General features: G+C 32.9%; 3 protein-coding genes and 1 pseudogene across 8 annotated transcripts; 2 read left to right on the forward strand and 2 right to left on the reverse strand.

Annotated features, from left to right (window-relative positions):
• The first annotated feature begins 3,116 nt into the window (after nt 1-3,116).
• On the forward strand, nt 3,117-4,883 carry LOC146920013 (isoflavone reductase). The gene is made up of 5 exons (XM_085713399.1): nt 3,117-3,426; nt 3,510-3,644; nt 3,784-4,021; nt 4,117-4,320; nt 4,553-4,883. Exons 1-5 carry the CDS (start codon nt 3,211-3,213, stop codon nt 4,714-4,716), a joined length of 957 nt encoding a protein of 318 aa, XP_085569525.1. The 5' UTR covers nt 3,117-3,210; the 3' UTR covers nt 4,717-4,883.
• A 1,566-nt stretch (nt 4,884-6,449) lies between these two features.
• LOC146920014 (uncharacterized) lies at nt 6,450-10,626 on the forward strand. The gene is made up of 11 exons (XM_085713406.1): nt 6,450-7,890; nt 7,982-8,092; nt 8,168-8,200; nt 8,340-8,517; nt 8,616-8,797; nt 9,157-9,293; nt 9,397-9,492; nt 9,699-9,768; nt 9,863-9,937; nt 10,045-10,090; nt 10,252-10,626. Exons 1-11 carry the CDS (start codon nt 6,559-6,561, stop codon nt 10,311-10,313), a joined length of 2,322 nt encoding a protein of 773 aa, XP_085569532.1. The 5' UTR covers nt 6,450-6,558; the 3' UTR covers nt 10,314-10,626.
• Nucleotides 9,319-13,566, reverse strand: LOC146920015 (putative F-box/FBD/LRR-repeat protein At1g78760). 5 transcript variants are annotated; one of them, XM_085713405.1, is made up of 4 exons: nt 13,360-13,566; nt 12,330-13,280; nt 11,927-12,232; nt 9,319-9,783 (listed from the first exon to the last, which is right to left on the reverse strand). In XM_085713405.1, the coding sequence occupies exons 2-3, from the start codon at nt 13,251-13,253 to the stop codon at nt 11,930-11,932; spliced, it is 1,227 nt and encodes a 408-aa protein (XP_085569531.1). In that variant the 5' UTR covers nt 13,254-13,280; nt 13,360-13,566; the 3' UTR covers nt 9,319-9,783; nt 11,927-11,929. The 5 variants fall into 5 exon arrangements, with proteins under 5 accessions (XP_085569531.1, XP_085569528.1, XP_085569526.1 ...); XM_085713402.1 differs by having other exon boundaries at nt 12,330-13,245; nt 13,360-13,560; XM_085713400.1 differs by having other exon boundaries at nt 12,330-13,385.
• A 7,169-nt stretch (nt 13,567-20,735) lies between these two features.
• LOC146920016 (putative F-box/FBD/LRR-repeat protein At1g78760) lies at nt 20,736-22,377 on the reverse strand (annotated as a pseudogene). Its single transcript, XR_015011652.1, has 2 exons — nt 21,355-22,377; nt 20,736-21,250 (listed from the first exon to the last, which is right to left on the reverse strand). The product of XR_015011652.1 is annotated as a putative F-box/FBD/LRR-repeat protein At1g78760 (transcript).
• Nucleotides 22,378-27,216: the final 4,839 nt, after the last annotated feature.

Here is a 27,216-nt window from a genome sequence, read left to right on the forward strand (position 1 = left end):
GCATATCCGGTGGTGAGGCGCGCATGCTTTTGGGCAGGGTCGTTTCTATAAAATAGGAGCCTTGGTTCTCTTTTTAAAATAGGCTCCAGTAAAGTAAAAACGCAATTTTTTTGTAGCTAAACTTCATTAAAAAATCAGAATCATAAGAACTTCTAAACCTGAAACGAAATATAAAAAAATTAAGTGAAAGAGAGGTGAAATTTGTCGTTTGGATTTGTCACTCCTCCGTTGTGGGAAAGAGGAAAACGAATGGTTTATGCGAAAAAGAAACGATTGTTGTAATTCTTTCAATGAAATAGTTTTCCAAATTAACTGATTAATACAAATTAGGGGTGGTTTGATAGCACCAGACTTATGTTCAGAAAGGAGAACTAGAGTCTAGGAAAAAAAACTCAAACGTATAATGAAGAAAGAAAAAGAAGTAACATATATTTTTTTTTATTTAAATGGGAAGTGAGTATTAGACTTAATTTTTTTTAGGCCCATAACTTTTGGAGGCCCGGCTTGGTTGAGCACCTTGCACTCCTCCAAGGTTGGGTCTGCTTCTGGGTATTTTTTGTGCATTTTGGTTATGTTCCACATGCCTTGTGCATGGAGCAACATGCAAGGCGCATCCTGGATCTGCTAACTGGGTGCAAGGTACCGACATCAGGTACAACATCTATGAATTTCACTTTTCTCATTTTTTGTGGTTAATCTTGTGAAACTAAAGAATATAGCTTTTAAGAATCTTAGATGTTAAGAGTTGAGGGTCTTTGCGTGAGATTTTTAGATTGGAAAACACGTTGTAAACATCTTGGAGAATGAAAATCTTGGAGTCTCTTGATCATAGGAAGATATTGGGAAATGAGTAGAAATTAGCTTGTTCAGGGAGAACTTGTTGAAGCTAATTTTTTGTAACTTATTTGTATCTATTTGTAAGAAACTCATTTATGGGAAGTTGCTCTTTTCTAAGATGTAGGTTATTCTTGGACCAAATTTTGATGTGTTTATTCCTCTACTCACTTTATCTTGTTGTTCTTGCTTTGATTGTGGATTTTCTTTATAACTTGTTTGCTAGATTGAATCTAGATCTAAGCATTGTTGCGTGAATTTGGTTATTAGTTGTCATTGTTATTTGCTTCACATACATGTTCTTGTTGGTTTTAACAAAAGGTCTGAATTCACAACAAAGATAAATGTTTAACTCCATATTTGGCCCGTTGCAATTTTTTTTAGTCAAATATGTTCAAAACTTTTAATTTTGTCACTTTCGTTAGTAATATTATGATTAGTTTATCCCTTCTTATTAAATCCAAAGAGACTTGAAATTCTAACCTTAATTGATTTTGATAAAAACCCACATATTTCAAGAACAATAAATCATCTGTCCTTATGCCTACTATGTCCATTGAGATTCCTGACCTCAATGATTGTCATTCAGCAACAAGATTTGGGCGCTCTCGCCTTGAAGAGAATCAGGTCACAATAGAGTATTATTTTAGGGTTGATTTTTTTTTTACTACCATTGACAAACAATTACAAGAGTTGAATAACAGGTTTAGTGAGCAAGCAATGGATTTGTTGACTTTAAGTTGTGCTTTGTCTCCTTGGGATAGTTACAAATCTTTTAACATTGATACTATATGTACTCTTGTTGAAAAGTATTATCCCATGGATTTCAGTGATCAAGAGAAGAGTAATTTGCAATTTCAACTCCGACACTTCCTTTTTTTATGCTCACCGATTGCCATGTTTGAAGAATTTATCAACTAGTCAAGAATTATGCTCATGTTTGGTTGCAACTGGACAAACCAAAGATTACTTCTTGATTGATAGATTGTTGCGCCTTGTTATGACTCTTCCGGTTTCTACTTCCACAACTGAAAGATCTTTTTCAGCAATGAAATTATCAAGTCTAAGTTGAGAAACAAGATGGGACATGGGTTTCTAGCAGACAACATGACTGTTTATATAGAAAGGGAGATTAGCGCATGTATTAGTTCCGAGTCAATTATTGATGATTTCAAGTCACTCGGGACGCATAAAGCATCACTATGAGTATTTGTCATGTAGTTTATTTTTTGATGAACGAAACTGAAATGGATCGTATTGTATATTATATGATTTATATATTATATATTAGTTTATTTTGATTGCGGCCACCCCATAATTTTTTGTCTGGCTCCGTCAATGTAGATGAACATAGCCATAATGAAAAATTCAAGAAAAAAAAAAATCATGATTAAAATTTGTATGAAATACAACTCCAATACTTGAATGGAGACAAAATCAAAGACAAGGGAGAGAGACTACGTCTAACGATATTATTCAAGAAAAGGCTAACCAGTGCCCTCTGAGCACTAGTTAAGGAAACTAGTTTTGTAAGAATTTTTTGAAACTTGTGTAATCCAATATTAAAAAATGTAAAAAAAATGTTATCTTTTATACAAAACTTACCTTTTATGTTTCTTTAACTAATGCCTTAAAGATACCGATTAACATCCAATAATTAAATACCACCTAACATCAACAATTACAAAGAAATAACAACCTATTGAAACTCATTGCAAACGCTCTAACTTGCAAACTTTCTTTTGAGAAAGTATTTTTTATTTAACTTTCTAGGTGTTGAAGAACAATTTATGTTGAGTGAATATTAAACACATTTTTTTATAATAGTTGTATCTATCAAATGAAGACGAATTCAACATGCAGGTTGGGTTGTGTCATTGTTAAAAAGTTGTGAAGTAAAGGTTTCAAGTTGAATATTTAAAAAATCCTTAAAAAAGTTATATGTATATATCATGTTAATAATAATAATTAGTATAAATCGGTGTATTCTTTTGTTCTCTTTGCTAAGATATATTCTTGCTTCCGGCCAAGTTTTCAGCAGAATTGTTTGATAAGTAGAGTTTTTTTATATATATTTTAACTGACTACTAATATGTTTTATACGGAGTTAATTAAGTAGACTTAAGAGAAGGCGTCAATTTTGACCAACAGGGCTGCTTCTATTTCAACAACAATGAATATTAAATTTGGTCACTAAAACACACAGAGAGTAGTAGATGGATTGAAGTTGGTGGCAATCCAAGTTAGTCCTATAAATATCAAACAAAGTATAGCTATTCATCACACACTCACTACTACTTTGGTAACGTATTCAAAACAAGAAAAAACAGACAAAAACATAAACACACTTGTTTTTTTACTAGTTATTTTTTTCCAATGGCAACTGAAAACAAAATCCTGATCCTAGGACCAACAGGAGCTATTGGAAGACACATAGTTTGGGCAAGTATTAAAGCAGGAAATCCAACATATGCTTTGGTTAGAAAAACACCTGGCAATGTTAACAAGCCAAAGCTTATTACAGCTGCTAATCCTGAAACCAAGGAAGAGCTTATTGATAATTACCAATCTTTAGGAGTTATTCTACTTGAAGTAAGTGATTTCAATATGTGAAATAATTTTATATTCTATATATTTATTAAATTGACCTAATCAATATGTCTTTGACTCTGCAGGGTGATATAAATGATCATGAAACTCTTGTTAAGGCAATCAAGCAAGTTGACATTGTGATCTGTGCTGCTGGTAGACTACTAATTGAGGATCAGGTCAAGATTATTAAAGCAATTAAAGAAGCTGGAAACGTTAAGGTGAACAAATTTGTCACTACACCAGTAAATAAGTTCAAATAAGTCAATTCATATAGAGTCTTAGTTAGTAATAACTCTTTGATGGTTAGATTTGTACTCGTTATATTGAATAGTGGTACTAAATTTCTTGTGTCGACAGAAATTTTTCCCATCTGAATTTGGGCTAGACGTGGACCGTCATGAGGCCGTTGAGCCAGTTAGACAAGTTTTTGAAGAAAAAGCAAGTATCCGAAGAGTAATTGAAGCCGAAGGAGTTCCTTACACTTACCTTTGTTGCCACGCCTTTACCGGTTACTTCTTACGTAACTTGGCTCAACTCGACACAACTGATCCTCCTCGGGACAAAGTTGTCATTCTTGGAGATGGAAATGTGAAAGGTAACAGACTTAGTCACAGAACAATTCAACAAACTAGTATTGAACAAAAGACACACAATTCAGTTGTTTCAATAATTATACCTTACTCATTTCAGGAGCATATGTAACTGAGGCTGATGTGGGAACTTTTACCATTAGAGCAGCAAATGATCCCAACACATTGAACAAAGCTGTCCATATTAGACTCCCCAAAAATTATTTGACCCAAAATGAGGTCATTGCCCTTTGGGAGAAAAAGATTGGGAAGACTCTTGAGAAAACTTATGTTTCAGAGGAACAAGTTCTCAAGGATATTCAAGGTCAGTAAAATAAACGCTTTATAAATATTGTTAAGAATTTTTACACCGGTAATCAATCATAGTTGATAAATCGTTAAAAATATTTGATTTTAATTATATCTATTTTAATGACCGCACAAATATCTGACGGTGTATCAAAATTAATCTCTTAGTGTTAAATTATGAGTGACATGTATGTCATTTTACAGCAATTTTGTAAAATTAATCATGAAATATGTTACTTGCTATGCAGAATCTTCATTCCCTCATAACTATTTGTTGGCATTGTACCATTCACAACAAATAAAAGGAGATGCAGTGTATGAGATTGATCCAGCCAAAGATATTGAAGCTTCTGAAGCCTATCCAGATGTGACATACACCACTGCTGATGAATATTTGAATCAATTTGTCTAACGAATGCTAAGGAAATGTTCAATAAGACAATGAATTTAAAAAAAAAAAAAAGTTTCACATCTGTGTATGTTTCTTGTGTTTGTTTAGTTTTGTTCTCAGTAATCCCTCCCAATTGATGTAATAATTTACAAAAATAATAAATATTATATTCTGTTCCACTGTTTGCACATCTTTGTCTCTTTGTTCAATATTTTACATCACTCTTCTATTTTTTGTGGCTTCTCATTTTATGCGTCACTGTGAAGGGCCGACTCAAAAATAATTAAACGCACGCCAAAATGGACTGAAAAATTCACTAATTAGACAAGTAGAAATATAATAAGAACTGAAATAATGACGAAAAAAAAATAAGAACTAAAAAAAATAGAAATATTAGGAATTCGGTTAGTCAAATTAGTCGCCATAATAGGCAATTTAGTCATTTTACAGTTTAACAATAGAAAAATTCCGTGAATATTTTCGGGTATAATGGAATCTATGATGTGGTGCCGGTGTGGGAATGTCACTTGCATTTTTTTTTTGTCAAGTAGCCAAGTGGCTGGAACTCACACATATTAAATATGAAGAAGTGTGGTGTTCGGGGTTCGAACTCCACCCCTGCATATATTCATGCAATGTCACATGCATTTTACTAACATAATGATATTATCTCATCTCATCTCATACTATCCAAAGGAAAAACTTATCCGAGGGTCTAAAATGAATGACATAGTATAAATTGAACATATTTTTGCCTATTACAAAATTTAGGGACTAAATGACCAATGAGGAAGGAGTGTTAGCAACACTCTCATTTTAATACTCACTCTTTTATTGGGTGAAATCAATGTGGATGTTACACTTTATAAATGTGAACTACATAAAGTGATGAGACTCACATGTGTTTCACCCAATAAAAAAGAAAGTGTTTGAGTGGATAATGTTGTTAAGACTCTTCTTACAATTTTAGAGAACAATTTTGTCATTTACTCTATTCTTATAAGTGTAAATAACCATAAAGTTACAAAAGAACGAGAGAGATATATTTAATCATCTATTTGTAATTTAAGGGGTTATTTTAAAATATCATAATATAGATAACTAAATTGATACCTACAACTTCATGTACCAAACCATATTCCTCATTTTACCATTTTAACTAAATGTGATACCATTACCAACCAATCGGGAAGTGATACATAGACCACCTTAGGTGACATGTACCACTTGTACACCCACACGCAATTGTGACATGTGTCCACGTGGTCTCCACACATAAAAAAAATCACCTTTTTTTGTCTCTCACACACTCTCACATATGGTGTGGTACATTGTGTGTATGGAGAAAAGGGTGCACATGAAACATTATCCCAACCAAAAATATACACCAATGCAAAGTTGCACCACATCATTACACAATATTAGACTATGAGGTATGGACAAAAGACAGTAAAATAAAAAGGTGAATTTAACTAAGCCTATTTATAAAAAGGTTTAAGTAGCAAAATAGAACGTTAATAACCATGTTTGTAGTTTCCTCAGCAAATGCTGGCACCCTGACAAAATGAGCCGAAATTCCCATGTAATCTACACTGTCCGAACCAAAAAGGAAAAGGACAATAACATATACATGAATGACCAAAAGACACATTTTTTTCATCAAACATTGTTGTCATTATTATCATCACCAATGCATCTCATTTAGAAACCATCGCATTTCTATTCTCAGAATCCTCTTTTTTATTCGGCATTGTCACATACTTACCTTTTTCCAAGGTTACAATATTGTTAACACTTCTCAGCTGCAACACCAGTTTCATTAGCTCATTTTGAGTGCAATCAATCTCAAAACCACTCTCTCTAATGGAGAAGACTCAACTGGATAACCTATTTCCTCTAACTCCAAGTGCCGTATTCTCTACAAAGAAGGGACGCAGTGGATATGAACCGTCAGACACAGAGACGGAGTGGCAAGAAACTCCACGTCATGAACGAGGAAGAAAGAACAACATGACTTTGAGTCCTGAAGAAACAAAAGCTTTGTCTCTAAGGAACAAAAGTCCTATGACACTCCACAAGAGACACCCTTCAAGGTTTGAATTTGAAGTCCCTTCATCGCCTACAATAACAGGTTCAGTTCTTAATCAACCAAGAAGAAGACATCTCAGCAAATCACCCTATAGGCCACACATAGCACGCGATAATCATTATCATGATGATGGCATTGATCATGATCATGATGATGACGATGCTTCGCTAACATACATAACAGGTGTGAACTCGCGTAGAAATACAAGTCCTTTACCAAGGCCTGACTTTGGAAGAACACTGTCTCCTTATAACAGAAACCGTGAGCAAAGAACACCTTATAATGAAAATAGGAAAGCAAGTTCAGGGATTCTAGAAATGGATAGAATGAGCACAAAATCAAACTACAAGAGAGCAGTGACTGCACCAAGATTGAGCGACCAACAACAAACAATGCAGAACACTGCAAGAACTCTGAAACAAAGGGAAAAATCTCCTTTCAAAACAGGTTTAGTTAAAGAAAGAGAAATCAATGAAATGATAGCAGAGGTAAAACTATCAAAAAACCCTACAGATGATTATTCATCAGCATTAGAAAGTACAGACTCAATTCAACCAGGTGATCTTTTCTTTTCTCGCGAATGCAATGCCTTGCAAGCGAAGAATTCTTCAATGCCAAAAAAAGTTCAACAATACGGGTATTTTAGCCCTAGACCAGTGATCACCACCATTAATCCCATTACCAACCCATCTGAAAGTGGTAAACACGGTATGAATATGAATATGCCAAGAAACTATTCAAGTAATGTGTTGTTGTCTCGAACAACGGTGGCCACATCAATAAGAAAGGGAAGTGGAACTGGCAAGCCTAGTGCCAACTCTAGTGTGAAAAGTGATGCTAGTACAAAGACAACCGAAAGCATGAGGAAATTCACATCCAACAGAAAAAAGAACCAGAAAGATGCATGGTTTGCTTGTATGATGAGAACAGGAAACTGTAGGATTTCAAGAAAATCGCCTGAACGCAGACCCATTGATGAAGCTTCATTGATCGAGAGGGCAATAATTGTGGAAAGCATTCCACAATTATGGGCAGATAAACATAAACCAGCTTCACTGGATGGCTTCATTTGCAACAAACAAGAAGCTCAACTACTCAAGGAATTAGTATGTTTGTGTGTTATGCAAAGTTTTCTCAAATTTAAGGCAAATTTATTATTAACTGTAAATTTTTAACTCGGTGTACCTTGTTTTTCAGGTGTCACAGGGCTCTTGTCCTCACATTTTACTCAAAGGACCCTCTGGTTCTGGGAAAAGAGACCTAGCAATGGCTTTTCTTAGAGAAATATATGGTGATGCATGTTGTAATGTATGTCTCTTCTCATAATTTTCCTTCTACTTATGATCTGGATTCCTATGCTAACCTTATCAAACCCTTTTGCAGCTGTCGCATGATTTACGACATTTCCCTATTCAGGTAGAGATTTCCTATTTTCTTATAGGTTTTATTTAGTTAAAAATAAAAAAATAAAAAAATTATTTAGCATCAATTCAAAAAAGTTGCATCTCCAATCCATTGCCAAAATATTATAGTATTTGTTTTATTACAATGATAGGACAAAAGGACCATGAAAGTATCGGTTCCAATAACGTCCAGTTCTCATCATATGGAGGTCAATGTAAATTCAGAACCAAATGCTAAATATGCTTTGATGGGATTAATCAAAGAAATTAGCAATATATATGCAATTACCCCTGAAGTAAGTAATATGAATTTCAAGTCAGATTATAAAGGTTAGTTGTCTAAAATTCTAAATGCATGTTTAAATTTTTAAACAGATTTATCCTTTCATGTGAGCCTGGCTAATGTGGTTGGATTCCCTTTATTTCAGTAATCATTATTTACGATGTCGACAAAGCTGCAGAGAACATCCAACACTTGATCAAATGGATCATAGACCGTTATTCAGATATATGCAAATTAGTTCTCTGCTGCGAAGATGATGAAAACATTATTGCACAAGTGAAAAACCGGTTCAAAGTTATCAATGTTGATGCTCCTCAAACTCATGAAGTAAGCATAAAACTATTTAGAAACAGGCGGTATGCTGACATTTATAATTATTATATGATGATATACAATTTGTTATATTTCACTTTGAAGTAAGATTTATAACCTGATTATTTTACTTTTGCATTGTTTGCAACATTTCAGATAATGAATTTATTTACAATTCTATATGTACTTCTTTTCTTTACCATTGTGTTTTACAAACCTTTTTTGAGTTGTCTTATGTTCCAGGTTGGAAAAGATCAAGATATTCTTCTATTGATATCAAACCATCTTATAACTTTTAATAAATAATTAACTGCAGCCAGAGTTAAAAAAAAAAAAAAAAAGTAATTAACTCACATGAACCCTCAACTCTACAGATTATTGAGGTTCTTACTCAGATAGCAAATAAAGAGCAAATGGATCTATCCATGAATTTTGCTATGAAGATTGCCACAAAATCTAAGCAGAACCTCAGGGAAGCAATCTTAGCCCTTGAAGCATGCAGAGCACACAAGTAAGAATTCCGAACAAGAAAAATATTAGTGCAAAAAAAAAAGTAAAATATTTATTTTGACATGTCTATAAATAAAGACTAATTGGTGCACCATGATTGGCAGCTATCCATTTTCAGAAGAACAACCGATTCCAGTCGGATGGGAGAAGATTGTAATAGAAGTTGCTACAGAGATCCTAACGGATCCATCATTTTCACGGCAAGAAAATTCACTACCTATGTTATTTTCTCTAATACAAAAAAGATAAATAGAAGCTAAATATCATCATATCATATTACTGGTGTTCTTCTAGAACTGACTTATTTCCAGACTGATATAATAAGCAGCAATATTTTGTATCTTGAAAGCTGTCAACATGATTATGGTTGAATTTTTCACTATAATTGTTCTTGTGGTTTTATCAGCTTACTCTCAATACGAGGGAAATTTCAAATGCTTCTCCTGGATTTTGTCCACCCCAGATTGATTCTCCTGGTAATGAATCAATGCCTGTTTCAAAAGAAGCCATGAAGAGTTTATTCAATTTATCAACCACTATTTTCTAATGGTATTTTGTTCAAACATTCAGAAACTTGTGGAGCAGCTCATAAGAAGAATTGAGGCTGGCTTAAAAAGGGAGCTCTACTACTGGCATGCTTATTATGTGAGTAATGACTTCCCCTTCTATAACTTGTCTTAAGGTGGTGATGGTAAGTTATAAAAGAGGACTTTTTCTAGTAAATTAGTAACCAAATACTCTATGATTAACAGGACAGAAGACTCCCACCAGGAACAACAGCTTTACTAAAACTAGAAGGTAATTTTACACGCCAAACATTAAATAACTGCTTTTAAACTAACCATATAGACTAGTTAGAAAGAGTAAACATGAGGATTGGGGAAAACAGCTATTGAACTGTATCCTAATAATCTGCTGCTTTTGACAAAATATTGACTAATATATGCTTTCGTATACAGAATTTGTAGCCAAGTTCATGAGCATATACAGAAGAAGCTCAGGCAGTAGGCAATATGTGTAGATTAACATGGATGTCCCTATCCTCAGAGAGTTAATAATGTCCATATCATGTGAGCAACACCGATTAATTATTCAGAGGAACATGATTCCATATCCTCTATCAAAAGGAAAATATTTTAGTAGAAATGGTCAGAAAGAAAAGTACTGAAATCAGTTTCTTCTTCTCATTGTGAACAATAATCTATCTTTTTTTCGCATCACAGGCTAATCAATTACCTACTAGTGTAGGTAATATATGTAAGTTGCATCAGGCATCTTCATTTGTAAAATGCATGCACATAATATTTAATAAGAATTCAAATATCAACTTTAAATTCCAATGAGGTGTGTTAAGAAGACTCTAGACAAAGAAAAAAGCACAAGCTAGTGTTTACTTATAGGTACATGTACAGGAGTTTGAAACAAGTCTATTAGTAAGAAGTATCCAAATTGTTCTCACCAAGAGGCCAGCAAAACAAACCTAGACTTTGACAAATGTGGGAGCTACCAGACAAGTAAATTGATATTCAAAATTAGAGGTCCGTACTTTGGGTGGCGTGGCATATCACCAGTTTTTTTTCTCTCTAAATTTCAGGAAGCAAGGCTTTGATTTCAATTAAATGATCAATGACCAGCAATCATACAGCATTTTTTTAACACGAGCCCAAGCACTCGTAGAAGAACATCAAATAACATATACACAAACAATATTTGGCTTTTCTACCAGCATCAATATTGCAGAATAATTAATGTCAGGCTGGTAAAGCAGAGATTCTTCACCCATGGTAATCAGTGATCACCCCTCATTTGGCTGTCATAACCCAACTTTCAGGCCTAAAGCGAAATTTGAATTTGTGATTTTTCAAAAACTAACAACGACCAAATTAGAGGTCTTTTACGTCTTATTAGTTTTTACAGTATTGAACAATACAAAAACCAATGTAGTTATATGATTGATTAATTTTTTACTCAATTAATTAGTAGCTAATGTAGTGAGTGAAATTAATACGATGTCGCATAAAAAATTTAATATTAATAAAATTAATTCCATTAGTTAAATAAAAAAACGAGGTCTATAAAAAATTGAGGTCTAAAGCAGCTGCTTTGTTTGCAAAGCCTTGGGCCGATTCTACATGTAAGAAGCAAGAAGTCAATTGAATCATATAGATATTTATGCTACGTGCACAGACTCTTACATTTGCCTTTAAAAATGCACCAGAAGCTCCATTTGCCTTTAAGGACATATTTGTTTGTTGGGAAAACTAATACTTATCTCTATTGTGAAGTTCTTATAAGCTTTATACTAAATCAAAATCATTCTACAAGCGATTCAAGATGCACACAAGCTTTTTTTACATGATGCCAGCTAATGCTTATCTCAGGCTGTGAACTACCTACAAGCTAGAAGTTAATTCCAAGCGGTACAACAAATGATTAAAGAAGCAAAGCGCACACACGTACAGACACTTTTTCACATAGTATCATTAAGTGTGAGACTAGACACACAATCGTATCAGTATACATGTACAATTTATTTCTTTATCCAAGAGACTTGTAATTTATCCACTGATAATTAGTTATAGCCAAAGAGACATTGGGAAACAGAAATAGAGAAGGAAACGAAAAAAAACAAACCAATTATATCTGTATTTCTCTAAGAGGTAGACTTGAGCAATCTATGTAGTCAACTTTTGCCGAAGGTGAATTTTGAAGCAAGAAGTCCACTATTCCATCAGGTATGAGTGAAGATGGTATCAATCCATCTCTAAATGCTTTTCGTAACTTAGCAGCTTCTTTCTTTGACTTGACTTTCTGTAGCATGGCATCCCTCATTACCTTGAGAAATACAGGCAAAAATGGTTCCATTTTAACTCTCAATGACTTCAAGTCACCCAATGCAGGGAGGTCAGTCTTCAACAGATCATGAGTTAAGTAGAGAACCTAAGCAATGATTAATTTTTAACAAAATTAGAAATGAATAAAAAGGCGTCTTAAGAAGAAAGTAAAAATAGCCTCACAAGATGGTAAGTTAAAGTACCTGAAGAGTAGTTGAAGAGACCGTCAATGATTTTATATTAGGAAGCTCTTGCAGCCAGCTTAATAGAAACAGAGGAGGATCTACTTTGTTTACCGCAATATCTACATGTTTAAGAGAAGAAACATCGCTCCCGGAGAGTTTCTGAGGACTACCGACAAAAGCAAACGAACAAAGACTAGGAGTACATAGCTCAATTGAGTCTAATCTTCGAAAATGAGTATAAATAGCTAAGTTCATAAGCGTAGCACTTGATATGCAAAGCGTTCCTGCACCACTCAAGGTACAATTGGTAATGATCAAACTATTCAACTTGTTAAAAGTCGAAAATGGCTCAGCACCATCATTATCACCAACGCAAAATCCAAAACTCTCTAGTTGCAAGCTAGTTAGTGCCGGCAAATTGAAAGATTTTGGAAACAATGTTTCATGACCACCATTAGGGTAAGTAGAAAGCTTAAGATGTGTTAAAGTATGACATGAAAACATCGCCGGTGGAATGTGTGCAAGTACAGTATAGAAACAAAGTCCTAAAAGTTGGACATTGTGTGAAATAGCATAATTCACAATCCTTTTGAGTAATCGCGACTCTAAACGAGCAGCATCGCGCTTAAACTCAAGAGCCTGAAGTGTGATAGAGGAATTGCGAAGAGATAAAACCTTAGACACGAATTTGGTGAAATTCTTGTAAAGTCGAAAATCTGTAGAATGGAATCTAAGAGTGGGAAGAAGCTTCCAGAGATTCTTCCACCTGGTAGACAGAATGCAAGTTTGAACGGCGTGTTTGGCGTTCAAAAAGGAGAGAATGTGAAAGATAATGCATTCGGGTAAGTCGCTGAGCGTGTCTTTAGTTTCAATCTCGCTGAGTTTCGCTTTCTTTGGTATTTGAGTATCGGAATTTGACATTGTGATTAAGGACCTAAGCATGAAACAGAAACAAAATGGGATTATTTTCTGCAAGCGAAAGCGATTCTACGGTGAGTTTTCGAACAGATCAAATCAACGGAAAAACATGGAAAATGATAAGAAATACCTCGCGCGAATCTTGAGACTCAAAAAGTGGAAATGTACGGTGGTTATTGCTCGTTGAAATCCATAACAAATAAAGTGTGAGTGTTCAATACGGTGGAAGTGACGGTGGCGAGTGGTAAGGGTAGTACTAGTACTAGTAGAAGGGAAAGGTTTATGCGCTAACTCTGTCTTATCACATTGTCTTAGCACAAAGTGATATTTTTTTTTTGTTTTAGGTAATAGTCGAACTTAGATATAATGGTTTTCTCGGTTAATTAAGTAAATGATCCCTATAAATATTCAGAATTTTGTTTTTAGTCCCTACAAAATAAAATCACACTTTTTAGTCCCTATAAAATTTTTCATCAACATTTTTAGTCCCTATAAAATTTTTAAACAGCATTTTTAGTCCTTATAAAATTTTTCCATCAGTATTTTTAGTCCCTTAAATGCTTAAGAAAAATGTCACAGGGACTAAAAAGTGTGATTTTATTTTGTAGGGACTAAAAACAAAACTGTGAATATTTATAGGGACTAAAAACTTAATTAACCCTAGTTTTTTATCATATAAAAAATTTAAAATAGTTCATGAGTGTGTACTTCAATAGTCAAAATAATATCTGATGTTGTCATATTAGTCATTTAATATACTTATTATAATACCAGTCCTTCTAAATACTTATTTATTGTCATTTTGGTCCTAATATGAAAAGAGTTATTGTGAACATTGAGAGATTATTTTCACTAAAAAAAAACAGATTATTTTAACGTCGTCAGCTATTTTGACTAACAGAGTGCACAATCAAAGAATATTTTAACGTCATGGATTATTTTAGCCCGAAAATATCTGAAAGTTGTCTATATCTATATTGTTCATTAAAAAGACAATTTATATTATTTTTTTTGTCAATATCATCACCAACTAGGAGAAATCCTAAGCACTATTACCTATAAATATGTTGAAGGTCAAATTTGGTATGAGGTATTTGAGACACAATACTTGACAAGGGCAAACCAATGACCGGTTCTTTAGACAAACTACAAGGTTGGTGGAAAGACAAAGTAAAATTAAACAAAAACGGTGCACCTGCAATTGCAAATTATAAAGAATAAAGAGGAATTTCAACAATGAATGACATGTTGAATGGTGAACCAGTAACACCTTACTCATTGAATGAACTACCTGACACAACATTAAGTTCACTTTTATCATCATGAATGCAACACTGTGATCCACCACAAAGGAGATATCCTTAGAAAGAGGCATTCCTCCACCATGGTAGCCATTAGGAAAATAATCGTGGTGAAATGAAATGGAATTTAGCAAAGATCTCGTCCCACCACCTTACAGAAAGCCACATGATTTGAAGAAATGTTTGGAAAGTTTCTGTTTTGACGGATGTTATCAAACATAGGTCTCCTAATATTCAGAAAATTAGGAATATTGTTAGACATTCAAGAGTTTGCAAGATAAACTCACCACCAAGGAAACAACTATTTGGATTGTTGTTATTAATTATGAGGAAAGAATTGCTAGAAGAATTACTAGAAAAAAACAAATCAGGATACACTCTTTTAGCAATTCTTTCCTTATAATTAATAACAACAACAACCTGAATAGCTGTTTCTTTAGTAGTGAGTTTATCTTACAAACTCCTTGAATGTCTAACAATATTCCTAATTTTCTGAATATCAAGAGACATGTGTTTGATAACAGTTGTCAAAATGTAAACTTTTCAAACTCTTTCTTCAAATCATGTGGATTTTTATAAGGTAGTGCGCCAAGATCTTGGCTAAATTTAATTTCATTCCACCATGATTTTTTTTCCGATGGCTGTAACACCCCGTTTTCCCAACGTAAAAATTTCATAATTAAAAATCAGAGTAATTCAACTTTAACGGAATGCTACACTTCTTAAAAATTCATAAACTGAATAAATAGCAATTTATTCTTCAAAATCATTTAACATAAGTAATTCAAAACTTCGCAGCGGAATTAGTTCATTCAACATAAAAAGTCTTTGGCACGCAGGCCTCATCATAAAAATCTCAAGTCTTGTTCAACATTTATTCATAAAAATCCATAAGTAATACGTAAGGAATAGAAATAAAAGACATAATCCCATCCTGTTACGTATCAGAGCACCTAAGACACACTTGTGAGGAGTCCACTCACGACCGCAACTAATCCTGGTTACCTGCAAGTTACTCATACGAAGAGCAACATTTCCAAGCAGAGGGGTGAGATTTCTCAAACAATAATATTAAGCATATAAATCATATAAAGTACATTCAACAACTTAAACATCTTATAATTCATTAATCATATCTAACAATTTAAACTTCCTTAACTAGTGTCATTAATTTTCTTATATTGGTCGTAAAACTATCTTAATACTAATCATAAACATCTTCATATATTATCAATTACTAATCTTAACATCATCATATAACATCAAATAATAGTCTCCAACAATCATCACATAACATCAATATTAATCACAAACGTCACCACATTTCCTCAAACATTATTTATAAGCATCAACACCTAATATCAAATATAATCACAAGCATCATCATGTAATTTCACATAAGTATTATTATCAAAACATAGCATTACCGAAAACAACTTCATAATCAAATTCGTAATCAACTTCATATATCAACATAATTATAACTCACGTAACATCTTAACATAAATCATTCGTCTTCATTCATCATAACACTTCATTAATAACTTATCAACTTGACATCTTAACAACTTGACAACTTGACATCTCAACATCTTAACAACTTCGATTCGACTATGCAACTTCTACTTCTCAAATCATCTTAGACATCTTCATTATGCATGTGGTACCACCAGGGCATTAAGACCTCTTCTCTAAGGTCATAAAGGACCTGTCGGGCATTAAGCCCCCATCTCTAAGGTCATAAAGGACCTGTCGGACATTAAGCCCCTATCTCTGACTATGCAACGACACAACTCTAATGCAACGACATAACTTTCGTACAACTTAGACAACTTCATGAACATCTATGACATCCTAACATCTTGACAACATAACATCTTAACAACTTGATGACTTCATAACGACTCGACGACTTAACAACTCTTATCATCTTAACGTCTTAACATCTTAACATCTTAGCATCTTGACAACATATGGATCACATAAATAATTCTTGCATTATCATAATATAACAATATCAAATGATAATAAACAACATCTTAAAACATCATATTCATCAATCATAAACAACTTCATATAACATCGTATTTAAACATCAACAATAATTCACTATGTATCTTTGTAAAAACATAATAAATTATCCACAACATATTTTCATGTCAAACCAAAGCTACTGGAAAGATATCACAAATATCAACAACTTTCATGTTTACAACAAGGATCAATTCAAAACAAAAACATATGGACAAAACGCAAAAACATGAAACAGAGAATGTTGTCACCGTACAATTTCGCTAAGACCTCCCTGTAGTATTTTCATCATAACTCAAAGATCAAACATCATTTTCACGTCAAACCAAAGCCACTAGAAAGCTAACAAAATTATCTAAAACTTTCATGTTTACTCCTAAGACCAATTTTGTACCGATCAATACCAGTTTTCATTTTAAATTCGAAAAAGTTGTGCTGAAAGTCCATAAAAATTCACTGTGACCTACTTGCAGTAATTTGACCATAACTCAAGTTCTATAAATCGTTTTGACGTGAGACCAACGACATTAGAAAGCTAACATCCATACCTACAACTTTCGTGTTTACACCTAAGACCAATTTCGCACCGATCAATACCAGTTTTAATATCAAAATTCGGGCAGAATGCAGATTTTCTTCAAGTTTCACCTAATCTCATGGTGCTAACATCAAAACTGATTCTAATTATCATCCTAATGATTATCTAAGGTTTGTACACAATTTCTACATCAATTCAACAAGTTTTCATCATCTAATCATCAAATCTCTCTCAAAACCCTAATTCTCAAATTCTCACAAACTCTCCCCAACTTGTTAGATGTAATCTAATGATTTAACAACTTAATATTAATGCAATATAGTCTCACCCTCACCTTAGATTAATTCCTGAATCAGCAGCAGCGTTCTTCTTTCCTAAGGTCTTCTCCTCTTCTCTTGACTTTTCTCTTCTCTTCTCTTCTTTCTTGTTCTCCTCTTTTCCAAAAAGCGGTTTTTGGTAAACTCTTTTTAACCTAAGCTTCTCTATTTATAATACTAAAATATTCTTCCCAAATCTATTTAGGCCCAACAACTTATTCTTCTCTGTATTCTAACCTCCAATTTTACTCACACTAATAATCCTCATATTCTAATAAATAATATTTCTCTACTAAATATATAATAATACACCAAATAACAAATATATATCTATAACAATTAACAAATATATTATGCTAGTAAATACCAACATATAACATAACAAAATATCGCTCAACAAAATATATTAACTAAATTATAAGAAGACATCTAATCTCAACAAATCATATATCCCTCATATACATCATATAAATATATAAATATATTCTAAAACTAATTAAAATAATTAAATAAAAAGGAGGGTGTTACAATGGCCACCATGGTGGATGCCTCTTTCTATAGGATATCTCCTTTGGGGAGGATCACAATGCTTCATTTATGATGAAAAATTTAACCTAATGTTGTCTCAAGTAATTAATTCAATAAATAAGGTGTTACTGGTTTCTCCATTTAGCATGTCATTCATTGTTTTTTTTTTTGAGGGAGCATGTCATTCATTGTTGAAATTACTCTTTATTCTTCATATTTTATATTGCAACTGGGCCATTTTTGTCAAATTTCACTTTGTCTTTCCAGCAACCTCGTAGATTGTTTGAAGAACCAGTGATTGGTTTTCCCTAGTCAAATAATGTGTCTAAAAAATCTCACACCAAACTTGTTCAACAACATAATTAAAACTAACAATATTTATGATTTCTCCTAGTTGGTGATGATATTGGAAAAAATATAAATTGATTTACGAAAAAAAATTGTATCATTTATTGCCCATAAAAGTACCAATGTCATCAGTGCCACGTAACTTCCTAGCGCAACGAGAGTAGCAAATGTTCTATAGTTTTCCTCCATCTTCATCTCTTACAGTAGCTTAAACAACTTCCCTCCATTCCCATATTTCACATAAGTCAATATAACAATGATAAACATATAAATGACTCAAGCCTATCTAAGTTTTATAAATGAACATATACCTTTATTTGTTGGAAATGTGGAATGCCCACTCGATAAGCACATACACAACATTAACACTACACGTTGAGTCCTATAAAGTAAGTCATACTTGCAATTAAATAACAATGAAAGCAGTTAATGGAAAAGTAAAAAAGATTAAAAAAGACATTTTGGATAAACAATTTAAATTTCGTCCCTCCTAATTTTGGGTATTTTGCATGATAGTTTAGTGCGAAAAACTATGAGATTAAGGTATCAGACTATAAATGGCTCAAATGAAAATTAACAAAAATAAATCACAAGGATGAACTTGCAACACTCTACCAACTTTGAATTGGCACAAAATTTGCATTCAAAAATTAAGAATCATGTCATAAATCACCTTAACAACGGTTATATGGATGGCAATTGGTATATGTGGGTATGGATAGTAGATACATGAGTTTGTTTCGTTGGATGCATATGATATCTATTAAACTAGCCGCCTCGTAATCGTGATGGATTTTATCTGCGGGATGTCGCACTTAAAGATCAAACTCTACTTGTTGATATTATCAAATGTGTAGAAGATTAGAAAAGAAGATATGAAATTGTGGTGAATTACCCTATTTTAGACTATTTTTATATTTTTCATTTTATGAATTCCACGTAATCGTATCCTATCACACGTTGCCACATCATAAAAAATTTGTCACATCAATTCATTTTAAATCCATAAAGAACTTTTCATTTTATGAATTCCACATACTCATATCCTATCACACGTTGCCACATCATCAAAAATTTGTCACATCGGTTTTTATTTTAAAATCCATAAAAACTAAAAGTTACGGTTATGAAAAATGACTCTTTGTGGTCTCTACATAATTTCAGGTAATGATATAGTCCTTTAACTTTCTCCACGTCATCTTGCTCATTTTTATCCTTTTGCAGATGAATTTTCAAGCTTTAGACATATGATTTTATTTTCTATTGAAGAAGAAGAAGAAGGTGGAGGACGTGACATCTAATTTTCTTTCGGCCATCTACACACCAAGTAAAACCCACCCAAATTGAACTAAAATTACTCGTCCAAACCCAAGAAAATGATATGTTGGACCCATTGTACCCGAATAGATGGCATTAGGGCTGACCGGTTCAATCAGTTATAGTCGGTTTGTCCGATAATGTCCAATTCTAATAATTAATACCGACCAGCTAGTTTAAAAAAGAATTTGTATACCTCAAACCCAAAAATATAAATAATACATCATTTGTTTTTCTAAGTGTCGTTTTAGAATAGTAACATGAAATTAGATAACTGAATTTTCGGAAGTTTTTTGTTCTAATAACTAATTAACTACTTCTATAATGAATAAATAAATAAATAGAAGGTGATTAACTCACATCACATGAACCTTAACTTTCCAAGTTATTGATGTTTAGCAAATAAAGAGGAAATTGCTTTATCCATGATTGGCACAAAATCAAAGCCGAACCTCAGGGAAGCTATCTTGGCTCTTGAAGCATGCAAAGCACACAAATATGTAACAAGTAAAACATGCAAGACACACCAACCATATTAACACGAGGTTTAATCTAACCATATAGACAAATTAGCAAAAATAACACAAGGTTTAAGCAACAAAGATCTTGAATTTGTATACTCTTGTATACAGAATTTGTGGCCAAGTGACATGGATGTCATGTCACTATAGAATGAATTCCTACTCAGACAGTTAAGAATGTTGTTATCATGTGTGAAACACCAATTATGATTATGTGGAATAACATGATTCCATACCCCCTATCAAAAGTACTGAAATCAATTTCTAGTCTATAATTTTTTCGCACTGCGAGCTCATAATACAAGCAATAATCTATAGAATGCATTAGACATCATCATCTGTAGAATGCATGCACCATTGAACCTTAAATATTATAAGTTCAAGTGGGGGCTAGCAACTTGAACTCAGAATGAGCTCAGTACCACAGTGCAAGCACTTGGAGTCGCATAAATAACATTATATGTAAGTAGTATGAACAGCAATAAAGAATAGAATATTGTAAGTTCGGTTGTGTAATTGTTTCAACAAGCAAGCACTTGTTGAGGTTTAATTTTTTTACGATTATCATACAAATGACTGAAATTTTTAAATAACTACGCATGAAATAAAATGAATTTAAGCACCATTGTACCTTAAATATCTCATAACTTCCCTCTTCAAACTTCTCCATGAAGTTGAGACTAGTCACTAGACGCAATCATGTCAATACATGTAAAATTGTTTTCTTTACCCAAGAGGCTTGTAATTTATCCACTAATAATTAGTTATAACCAAAGAGGCATCAGGAAAAAAAGTAGGAAACAAAAAAACAAACCAATTATAAATGCTTTTTTCTAAGAGGTTGCCTTAAACAGACTATGTAGTCAACTTTTGCCGAGGCTGAATTTTGACGCAAGAAGTCCAATATTCCTTCAGGTATGGGTGAAGATGGTTCCGATCCTCGTTCAAATTCTCTTCGTATTTGAGCAGCTTCCTTCTTTGAATTGACTGTCTGTAACATTACATGGCTCAGTGTCATGCGAAATTCATACGATAGTGGTTCCATTTTCACTTTCAATGACTTCAAGTTACCCAATGAAGGTGGGTTTTTCTTCAACAGGTCAGGAATTAAGTAAAGAACCTAAGCAATGAGGGTTGCAAGTCAATCAATATTTTTATAAAATATAGAAATAAATAAAAAGAAATCTTAAGAAGAAAGTAAAAAATAGCCTCAAAACATGGTACCTGAAGAGTAGTTGTAGAGACAGTCAATGATTTTATATTAGTAAACTCTAATAGCCAATTGAATAGAATCAAAGGAGGCTCTTCTTGATATGGAATTACCTCTGCATAAATCTCTACATGTTCAAGAGAAGAAATGTTGCTCCTAAGAGTTTTTGAGAAGGATTACCGTTAAAAGCGAAAGTACAAAGACTTGGAGTACATAGCTCAATTGTGTAAAATCTGTAAAACTCGTTATACAAAGTTAAATTAACAAGTGTCGCATTTGATATGCAAAGGGTTCCTTCACCACTCAGGTAACAATTAGAAATGAGCAAACTATTCAACTAATTAAAAGTAGAAAATGGATCGGCACGATCATTATCACCAACGCAAAATACAAAATGTTGTAGTTGCAAGCTAATTAGTGCAGGCAAATTGAAAGAATTTGGAAACATAGTTTCAGGACCTTTACGAGGGTAGGTACAAAGCTTCAGATGTGTTAAAGACTGACATGAAAACATCGTAGGTGGAATCTGTGAAATTTTAGTATAGGAACAAAGTCCTAACTGCTGGACATTGTGTGAAATAGCATAATTCACAATGTTTTTGAGTAAGCGAGGATCTATTTGACCGCCATCACGCTTATATTCAAGAGCCTGAAGTGTGACAGAGGAATTACGAAGAGATAAAACCTTAAAGATGAAGTTCATAAATTTCTTGTAAAATTGAAAATCTGCGAAATTGAATATAAGAACAGGAAGAAGTTTCCAGAGATTCCTCCATCTGGATGAAAGTACGCAAGTTTGAACTGCGTATTTGGCATTCAAAAAGGAGAGCATGTGAATGATAACGCTTTCGGGTAAGTCACTGAGTCTGTCTTCTTTAGTTTCAATCTCACTGAGTTTTAGTTTCTTCGTCGTTGTCATTCTGATAAGTACCTAATCAGGAAGAAAAATAAAACAATTATTTTCTGCAATAGAAGTGATTGAGCAATTCTACAGCGAGTTCTCGAACATAGCAAAGCAATCAGGTTAAGGTGGAAAGTGGATTGATTAAGGAAATATGGAAAGTAAAATTCAAGTGAGATATAAATAAGAGATACCTTGCTAGTTGGAATGAATATGGAACGGTGGAAGGAGGTAAGGAATGGAGACGATGGATTGCAGTAGTTAATTTTAGGGTTTATGCTTTAGGTTTTGAGAGCAGAGAAAACTTGTTGTGCTATATGTAACAGGAAAAGATAGGGTTAATTACATAAATAGTCTCTCTAAATATATGGAACTTCCTTTTTAATCCCTACAAATCGCCCATCAGTTCGTTAAAGCTGCCGCCACGCCTTCCCTTCAAGTGGTCACGCCCTTCACTTGTTCAGTGTTCAGTTTGCAGGTCCCTCTACTTCCGGCTCTGTTTCTGCACTCCGCTACGTCACTACTTCCTTCACCTTTTGGCACAAACAGGTTTTATTTTTGTCCCTCTAACTCCAATAAAAGTTTAGGTTAGTTGGGCTCTCATCAGCTGTTAGGACAAGACAGACCTTAAGGCTCAGTGGAGAGGTACTTAAGATCAATTATCAAAGAGTTCTCGCACTTGGAGTGGAGTTGAATCATGACGTTGTTGAACCTGTGAGTCAACTCCTTACAATCGACCCTATTGTCTTTGGAAAATTAAGCAATGGTGGAGGATATAATAAGCACTTTACCAGACGATATTCTCGCCACATTCTCTCTTTTCTCCAAACCAAACAGGCAGTTGCCACAAGCATTCTTTCCCAATAGATGGAAACATCTCTGGCATTCCGTTTCCACTTTATACTTCAACACTCAAGTAACAGACCAAAACTCCAACTATGACTTTAACAACTTCGTAGTTCGTATACTCCTATCCTCTATGTTACCAAGCGTCCGAAATTTAACATAAACCTATGGCATATATTGGGACAGTAACAGCATAATTCAATGACATAATGAAAAGTTGGTTGGTAGTTTGTTATTTGAAACCAATATGTTCACCACACCCAAAAAAAAAAATCATCCTTACCGTTCATTAGGTACTTTTATGCTAAAATATGCATAGCATTTTATGTAATAGGGAGTTCATGACGTATTTCACATAGTTATTGCCCATTGAAGTTCCTTCCATTCATACAAACAAAAATCAAATCCCATTTGACAGAAGAAGTGTGAGATGAGAGATGTGAGATTTTAGTGATAAGGGTGAACAACATTTCAAACTGAAAATTGATAGATTACTCAATACTGAAGATTGATTTTTTTTTTTTTTTGGAGAGGAATACTGAAGATTGATACAATGCTTTCATTAAAGCTGATTATTCAAAACTGCACATTGATATTTAATAGGTACAATTTGTCCAACAATATAATTAGGCACCGGTGAATGAATTTTAGAATTCAACTCTATTCAATGTTGACTGTTGAGTATTTTTCTTTCATAAATGAGTTTTACAATTCACTCTTTTATATCACATATCTTATTCCTCATCTTTAAAACAGTGTGGATTAAAAATCATGTAAACACAACTCAATAGCTCCAAGAACAATAATATGCAAGTGTCGGGATTCAAATATCTGACTTTCGGATCCACTTTTCCACATTTAAAATTGTGAGTCCAACCACTTTTAAAAAAAAAAACAGTAGATTAGCACACAAAAAACAATTGATTAGCTAGCTACATTCAAAATGCAAACCAGGTGAATTAATAATTTTGAAACTTTATCATGTGGAATGATGTGTTTATATTTCTACTTTTCTATATAATTTGATTAATCAAGTGATCGTTGGCAAAATATATATGAAGGACACATCTCTTTTTGTGTCATTTTGGTTAATCACGTTATCATGAGTAGCCAATATGCTTATTGACTTTTGGATGAATGAATGCTTCCTATCACTCTAATAAGTACTCCCTCCGTCTCAAAATTATTGTCTCTTTAGCATTTTTTCTTTTTCTCAAAATAATTGTCACTTTACAATATTAATGCAGTATTTATTATTTTTTCCACTATTATACCCTTATTTATTGAATTTCATTCAACTTTACTACTACACTAACTACAATTAATAAGGATATTTTAGTAAATACTACTAATTTTACCATTAAAATCAACAAAATTAATCATTTCCTTAATAATCGTGCACAAACCTTAAACGACCAATATTATGAGACGGATGGAGTAAAAGTTGAGGACACGTGACGTGCATAATGGAGAAAGAAAGAAGCAATACACTTTCATTTTTGAAACGGAAGAAAAAACCAAAATAAAGAAACGTCAATATCAAAAGTGTCTTGCTTTGCAACGTAAAAGGGTAAATGGTTTTTGTTTTGGTAAAGTAAAATGGTTTTTTAATTATATCACTTGATTGGTAAATAAAATAAAATGATAATAACAATTTAGTAAAAGGGTGAAATTGGAAGAACATGTTAACATTAACGTAAAAGTGTCTGAAGAATGTATTGTAGTAAATAAAAACCATTTATACATTCTTCTTTGTAAGACACTTTTACGTTAATGTTAACATGTTTTTCCAATTTCACCATCAGTATTTTTAGTCTCTGTCAAAAAATTTCATCATCATTTTTAGTCCCTAAAAATTTTTCCATCAGCACTTTTAGTCCCTGTCAAAAATTTCCATCAACAGTTTTGGTCCTAAAATGCTTAAGAAAAATGTCATAGGGACTAAAAAGTGTGATTTTATTTTGTAGGGTATAAAAACAAAACTGTGAATATTTATAGGGACTAAAAACTTAATTAACCCTTATTTAAAATATGCAATTTTTCATCATTCATGTTATATTGTTTTTTTAAGTTTTAACTTTTTCTTGAATTATTAATAAAAATAAAATAAAAATATTCGTTTTTTTTAATAATTTATAATTAAATTATTTCAATATTTTAAAATTATATAATTATGAATGAGTATAAAAATTATTGTTAAAATGTAATGATATAGAGTTATTGCTGGAACCCAATTAATAATTAGTTTGAGGTGCTGGGTTGGAGAGATTGAGTGCTTATTACATATTAATTATAAAACGAATGACGTGCACCGTCGAAACCCATTTAAGCACGCACCCATTTAACCAAACGGTTCTGCTCATTCCCAAAGTAAAAGTCCATAATGCCCCTATGTAACTTATCATGCGTTAGTGTATCTTGTACGTATGTTAAGTCACGCTACGTGACTCAACATGCGTTGGTGTAATATGAACGTGACTTAAGTCACGTATCACTTAGCACTAGCGCAAGTTAACTCACACTAGTTGGCCGGTGAAGAACAAACGTTTTTTCAACTTTGGTCAGCTTTTCAACATTAAAGAAACACGTTTTTTACCACTTTCACACTTTTTTTTACCACATTTATGTTAGATACAACATAGGTTCACATTTCTACCTATAAATACCCTCACATACTTCCCATATTCCTCACATTATCTCCTCCCACTCTCTCCCTCTAATTCTCTTCTTTCTTTGTTTTTTTTTTCAATATTCTCTTTGGGGTAAAAAGTGATCAAAAATCGTCGGGGTAAAATAGTGAGTAGCCGACTTGGGGAAGTGATCGACCCGTGGGATAATTTTAAATCTGCTTTTTTAACCGCAGAAACTTTTTACCGTGGGTAAAAAGAACTTCTTGTGGTAAAAAAAAAACAGATTTAAATTTAGCCCAAGGGTTGATGATGTATTTTCCCCAAGAAGGCTGCTCACTATTTTACCCCACGAAGATTGTTCACTTTTTACCCCAAGAAGGATAAAATAAGTAGATTTAGTGAATAAGTTCAAAATTATTGTATGAATAATTGTAATGAATAATTGTAATGTATGAATTATCAATGAAATGAGATATTGTTATATTTACTTTTATTTATATTTAGTCCATTTGCTTTTATTTAAATTTAGTCCATTTGTTTTTATTAATTTAGTCCATTTACTTTTATTTATATTTGTATTTATTTAAAGAATGTAATATCGAATCAATAATGTAGAATAATGTTAACAAAATAATTTCGGAATAATGTTAATAAAATAATTTAGAATAAAGTTAAGAAAATAACTTAGATTAATGTAAACAAAATAATTTAGAATAAAGTTAATAAATTAATTTAGATTAATGTAAACAAACTAATTTACAATAATGTTAAGAAAATATTTCAGAATAATGTTAATAAAATAATTTAGTATAAATTTAAGAAAATAATTTAGATTAATGTAAACAAAATAATTTAGAATAAAGTTAATAAATTAATTTAGAATATAGGCCTTAAATGTAACAAAAAAAATGAAGGCCTAATTGAAAATTATTTAGTGCATAGGTTTTAAATGCACTAAATTCAGTCAAAAACAGTAAAAAAAACGTGTAAAACACAATAAAACCATGGTTGAATAACCGACCAAAGTCCAACAAACGTGTTATTGAGTTGTGACCACCGGCCTAACTAGCGTGAGTTAACTCACGCTAGTGTTAACCTGTGCCTGAGTTAACTCACGCTAGTGTAAATCCTGGGCGTGAGTTAACTCACGCTAGTGTTAATCCTGGGCTCAAGAACACGTTTTTTTGACTTTGTCCAATGCATTTTAATTGATTTTACACGTTTTTGATAAGTTTTTACACGTTTTTTCACAGCACACTTTTAGATTTTGGGTTAGGCTTGACTCAAATCTACACAATTGGCTTGCGAGGTGAGAAATGTTCACATCTCATCCAGTGTGGACTCTTAATATACACTTTTATGTGCATTTTTAATAGGCCGACACAAAGAAGAAAACATGAAAAAGAAAATTGGGTGGACCCAGACATTGTTCCACAATGCCTTTCATTACACCTTAGACGTTGCAATCTTTTTAACTTCTTAGGCTTACAAGGTGAGCT

This window comes from Medicago sativa, chromosome 5, assembly GCF_051527215.1.
Source record: "Medicago sativa cultivar Bolivia chromosome 5, Bolivia_mono, whole genome shotgun sequence".
NCBI lineage: Eukaryota > Viridiplantae > Streptophyta > Magnoliopsida > Fabales > Fabaceae > Medicago > Medicago sativa.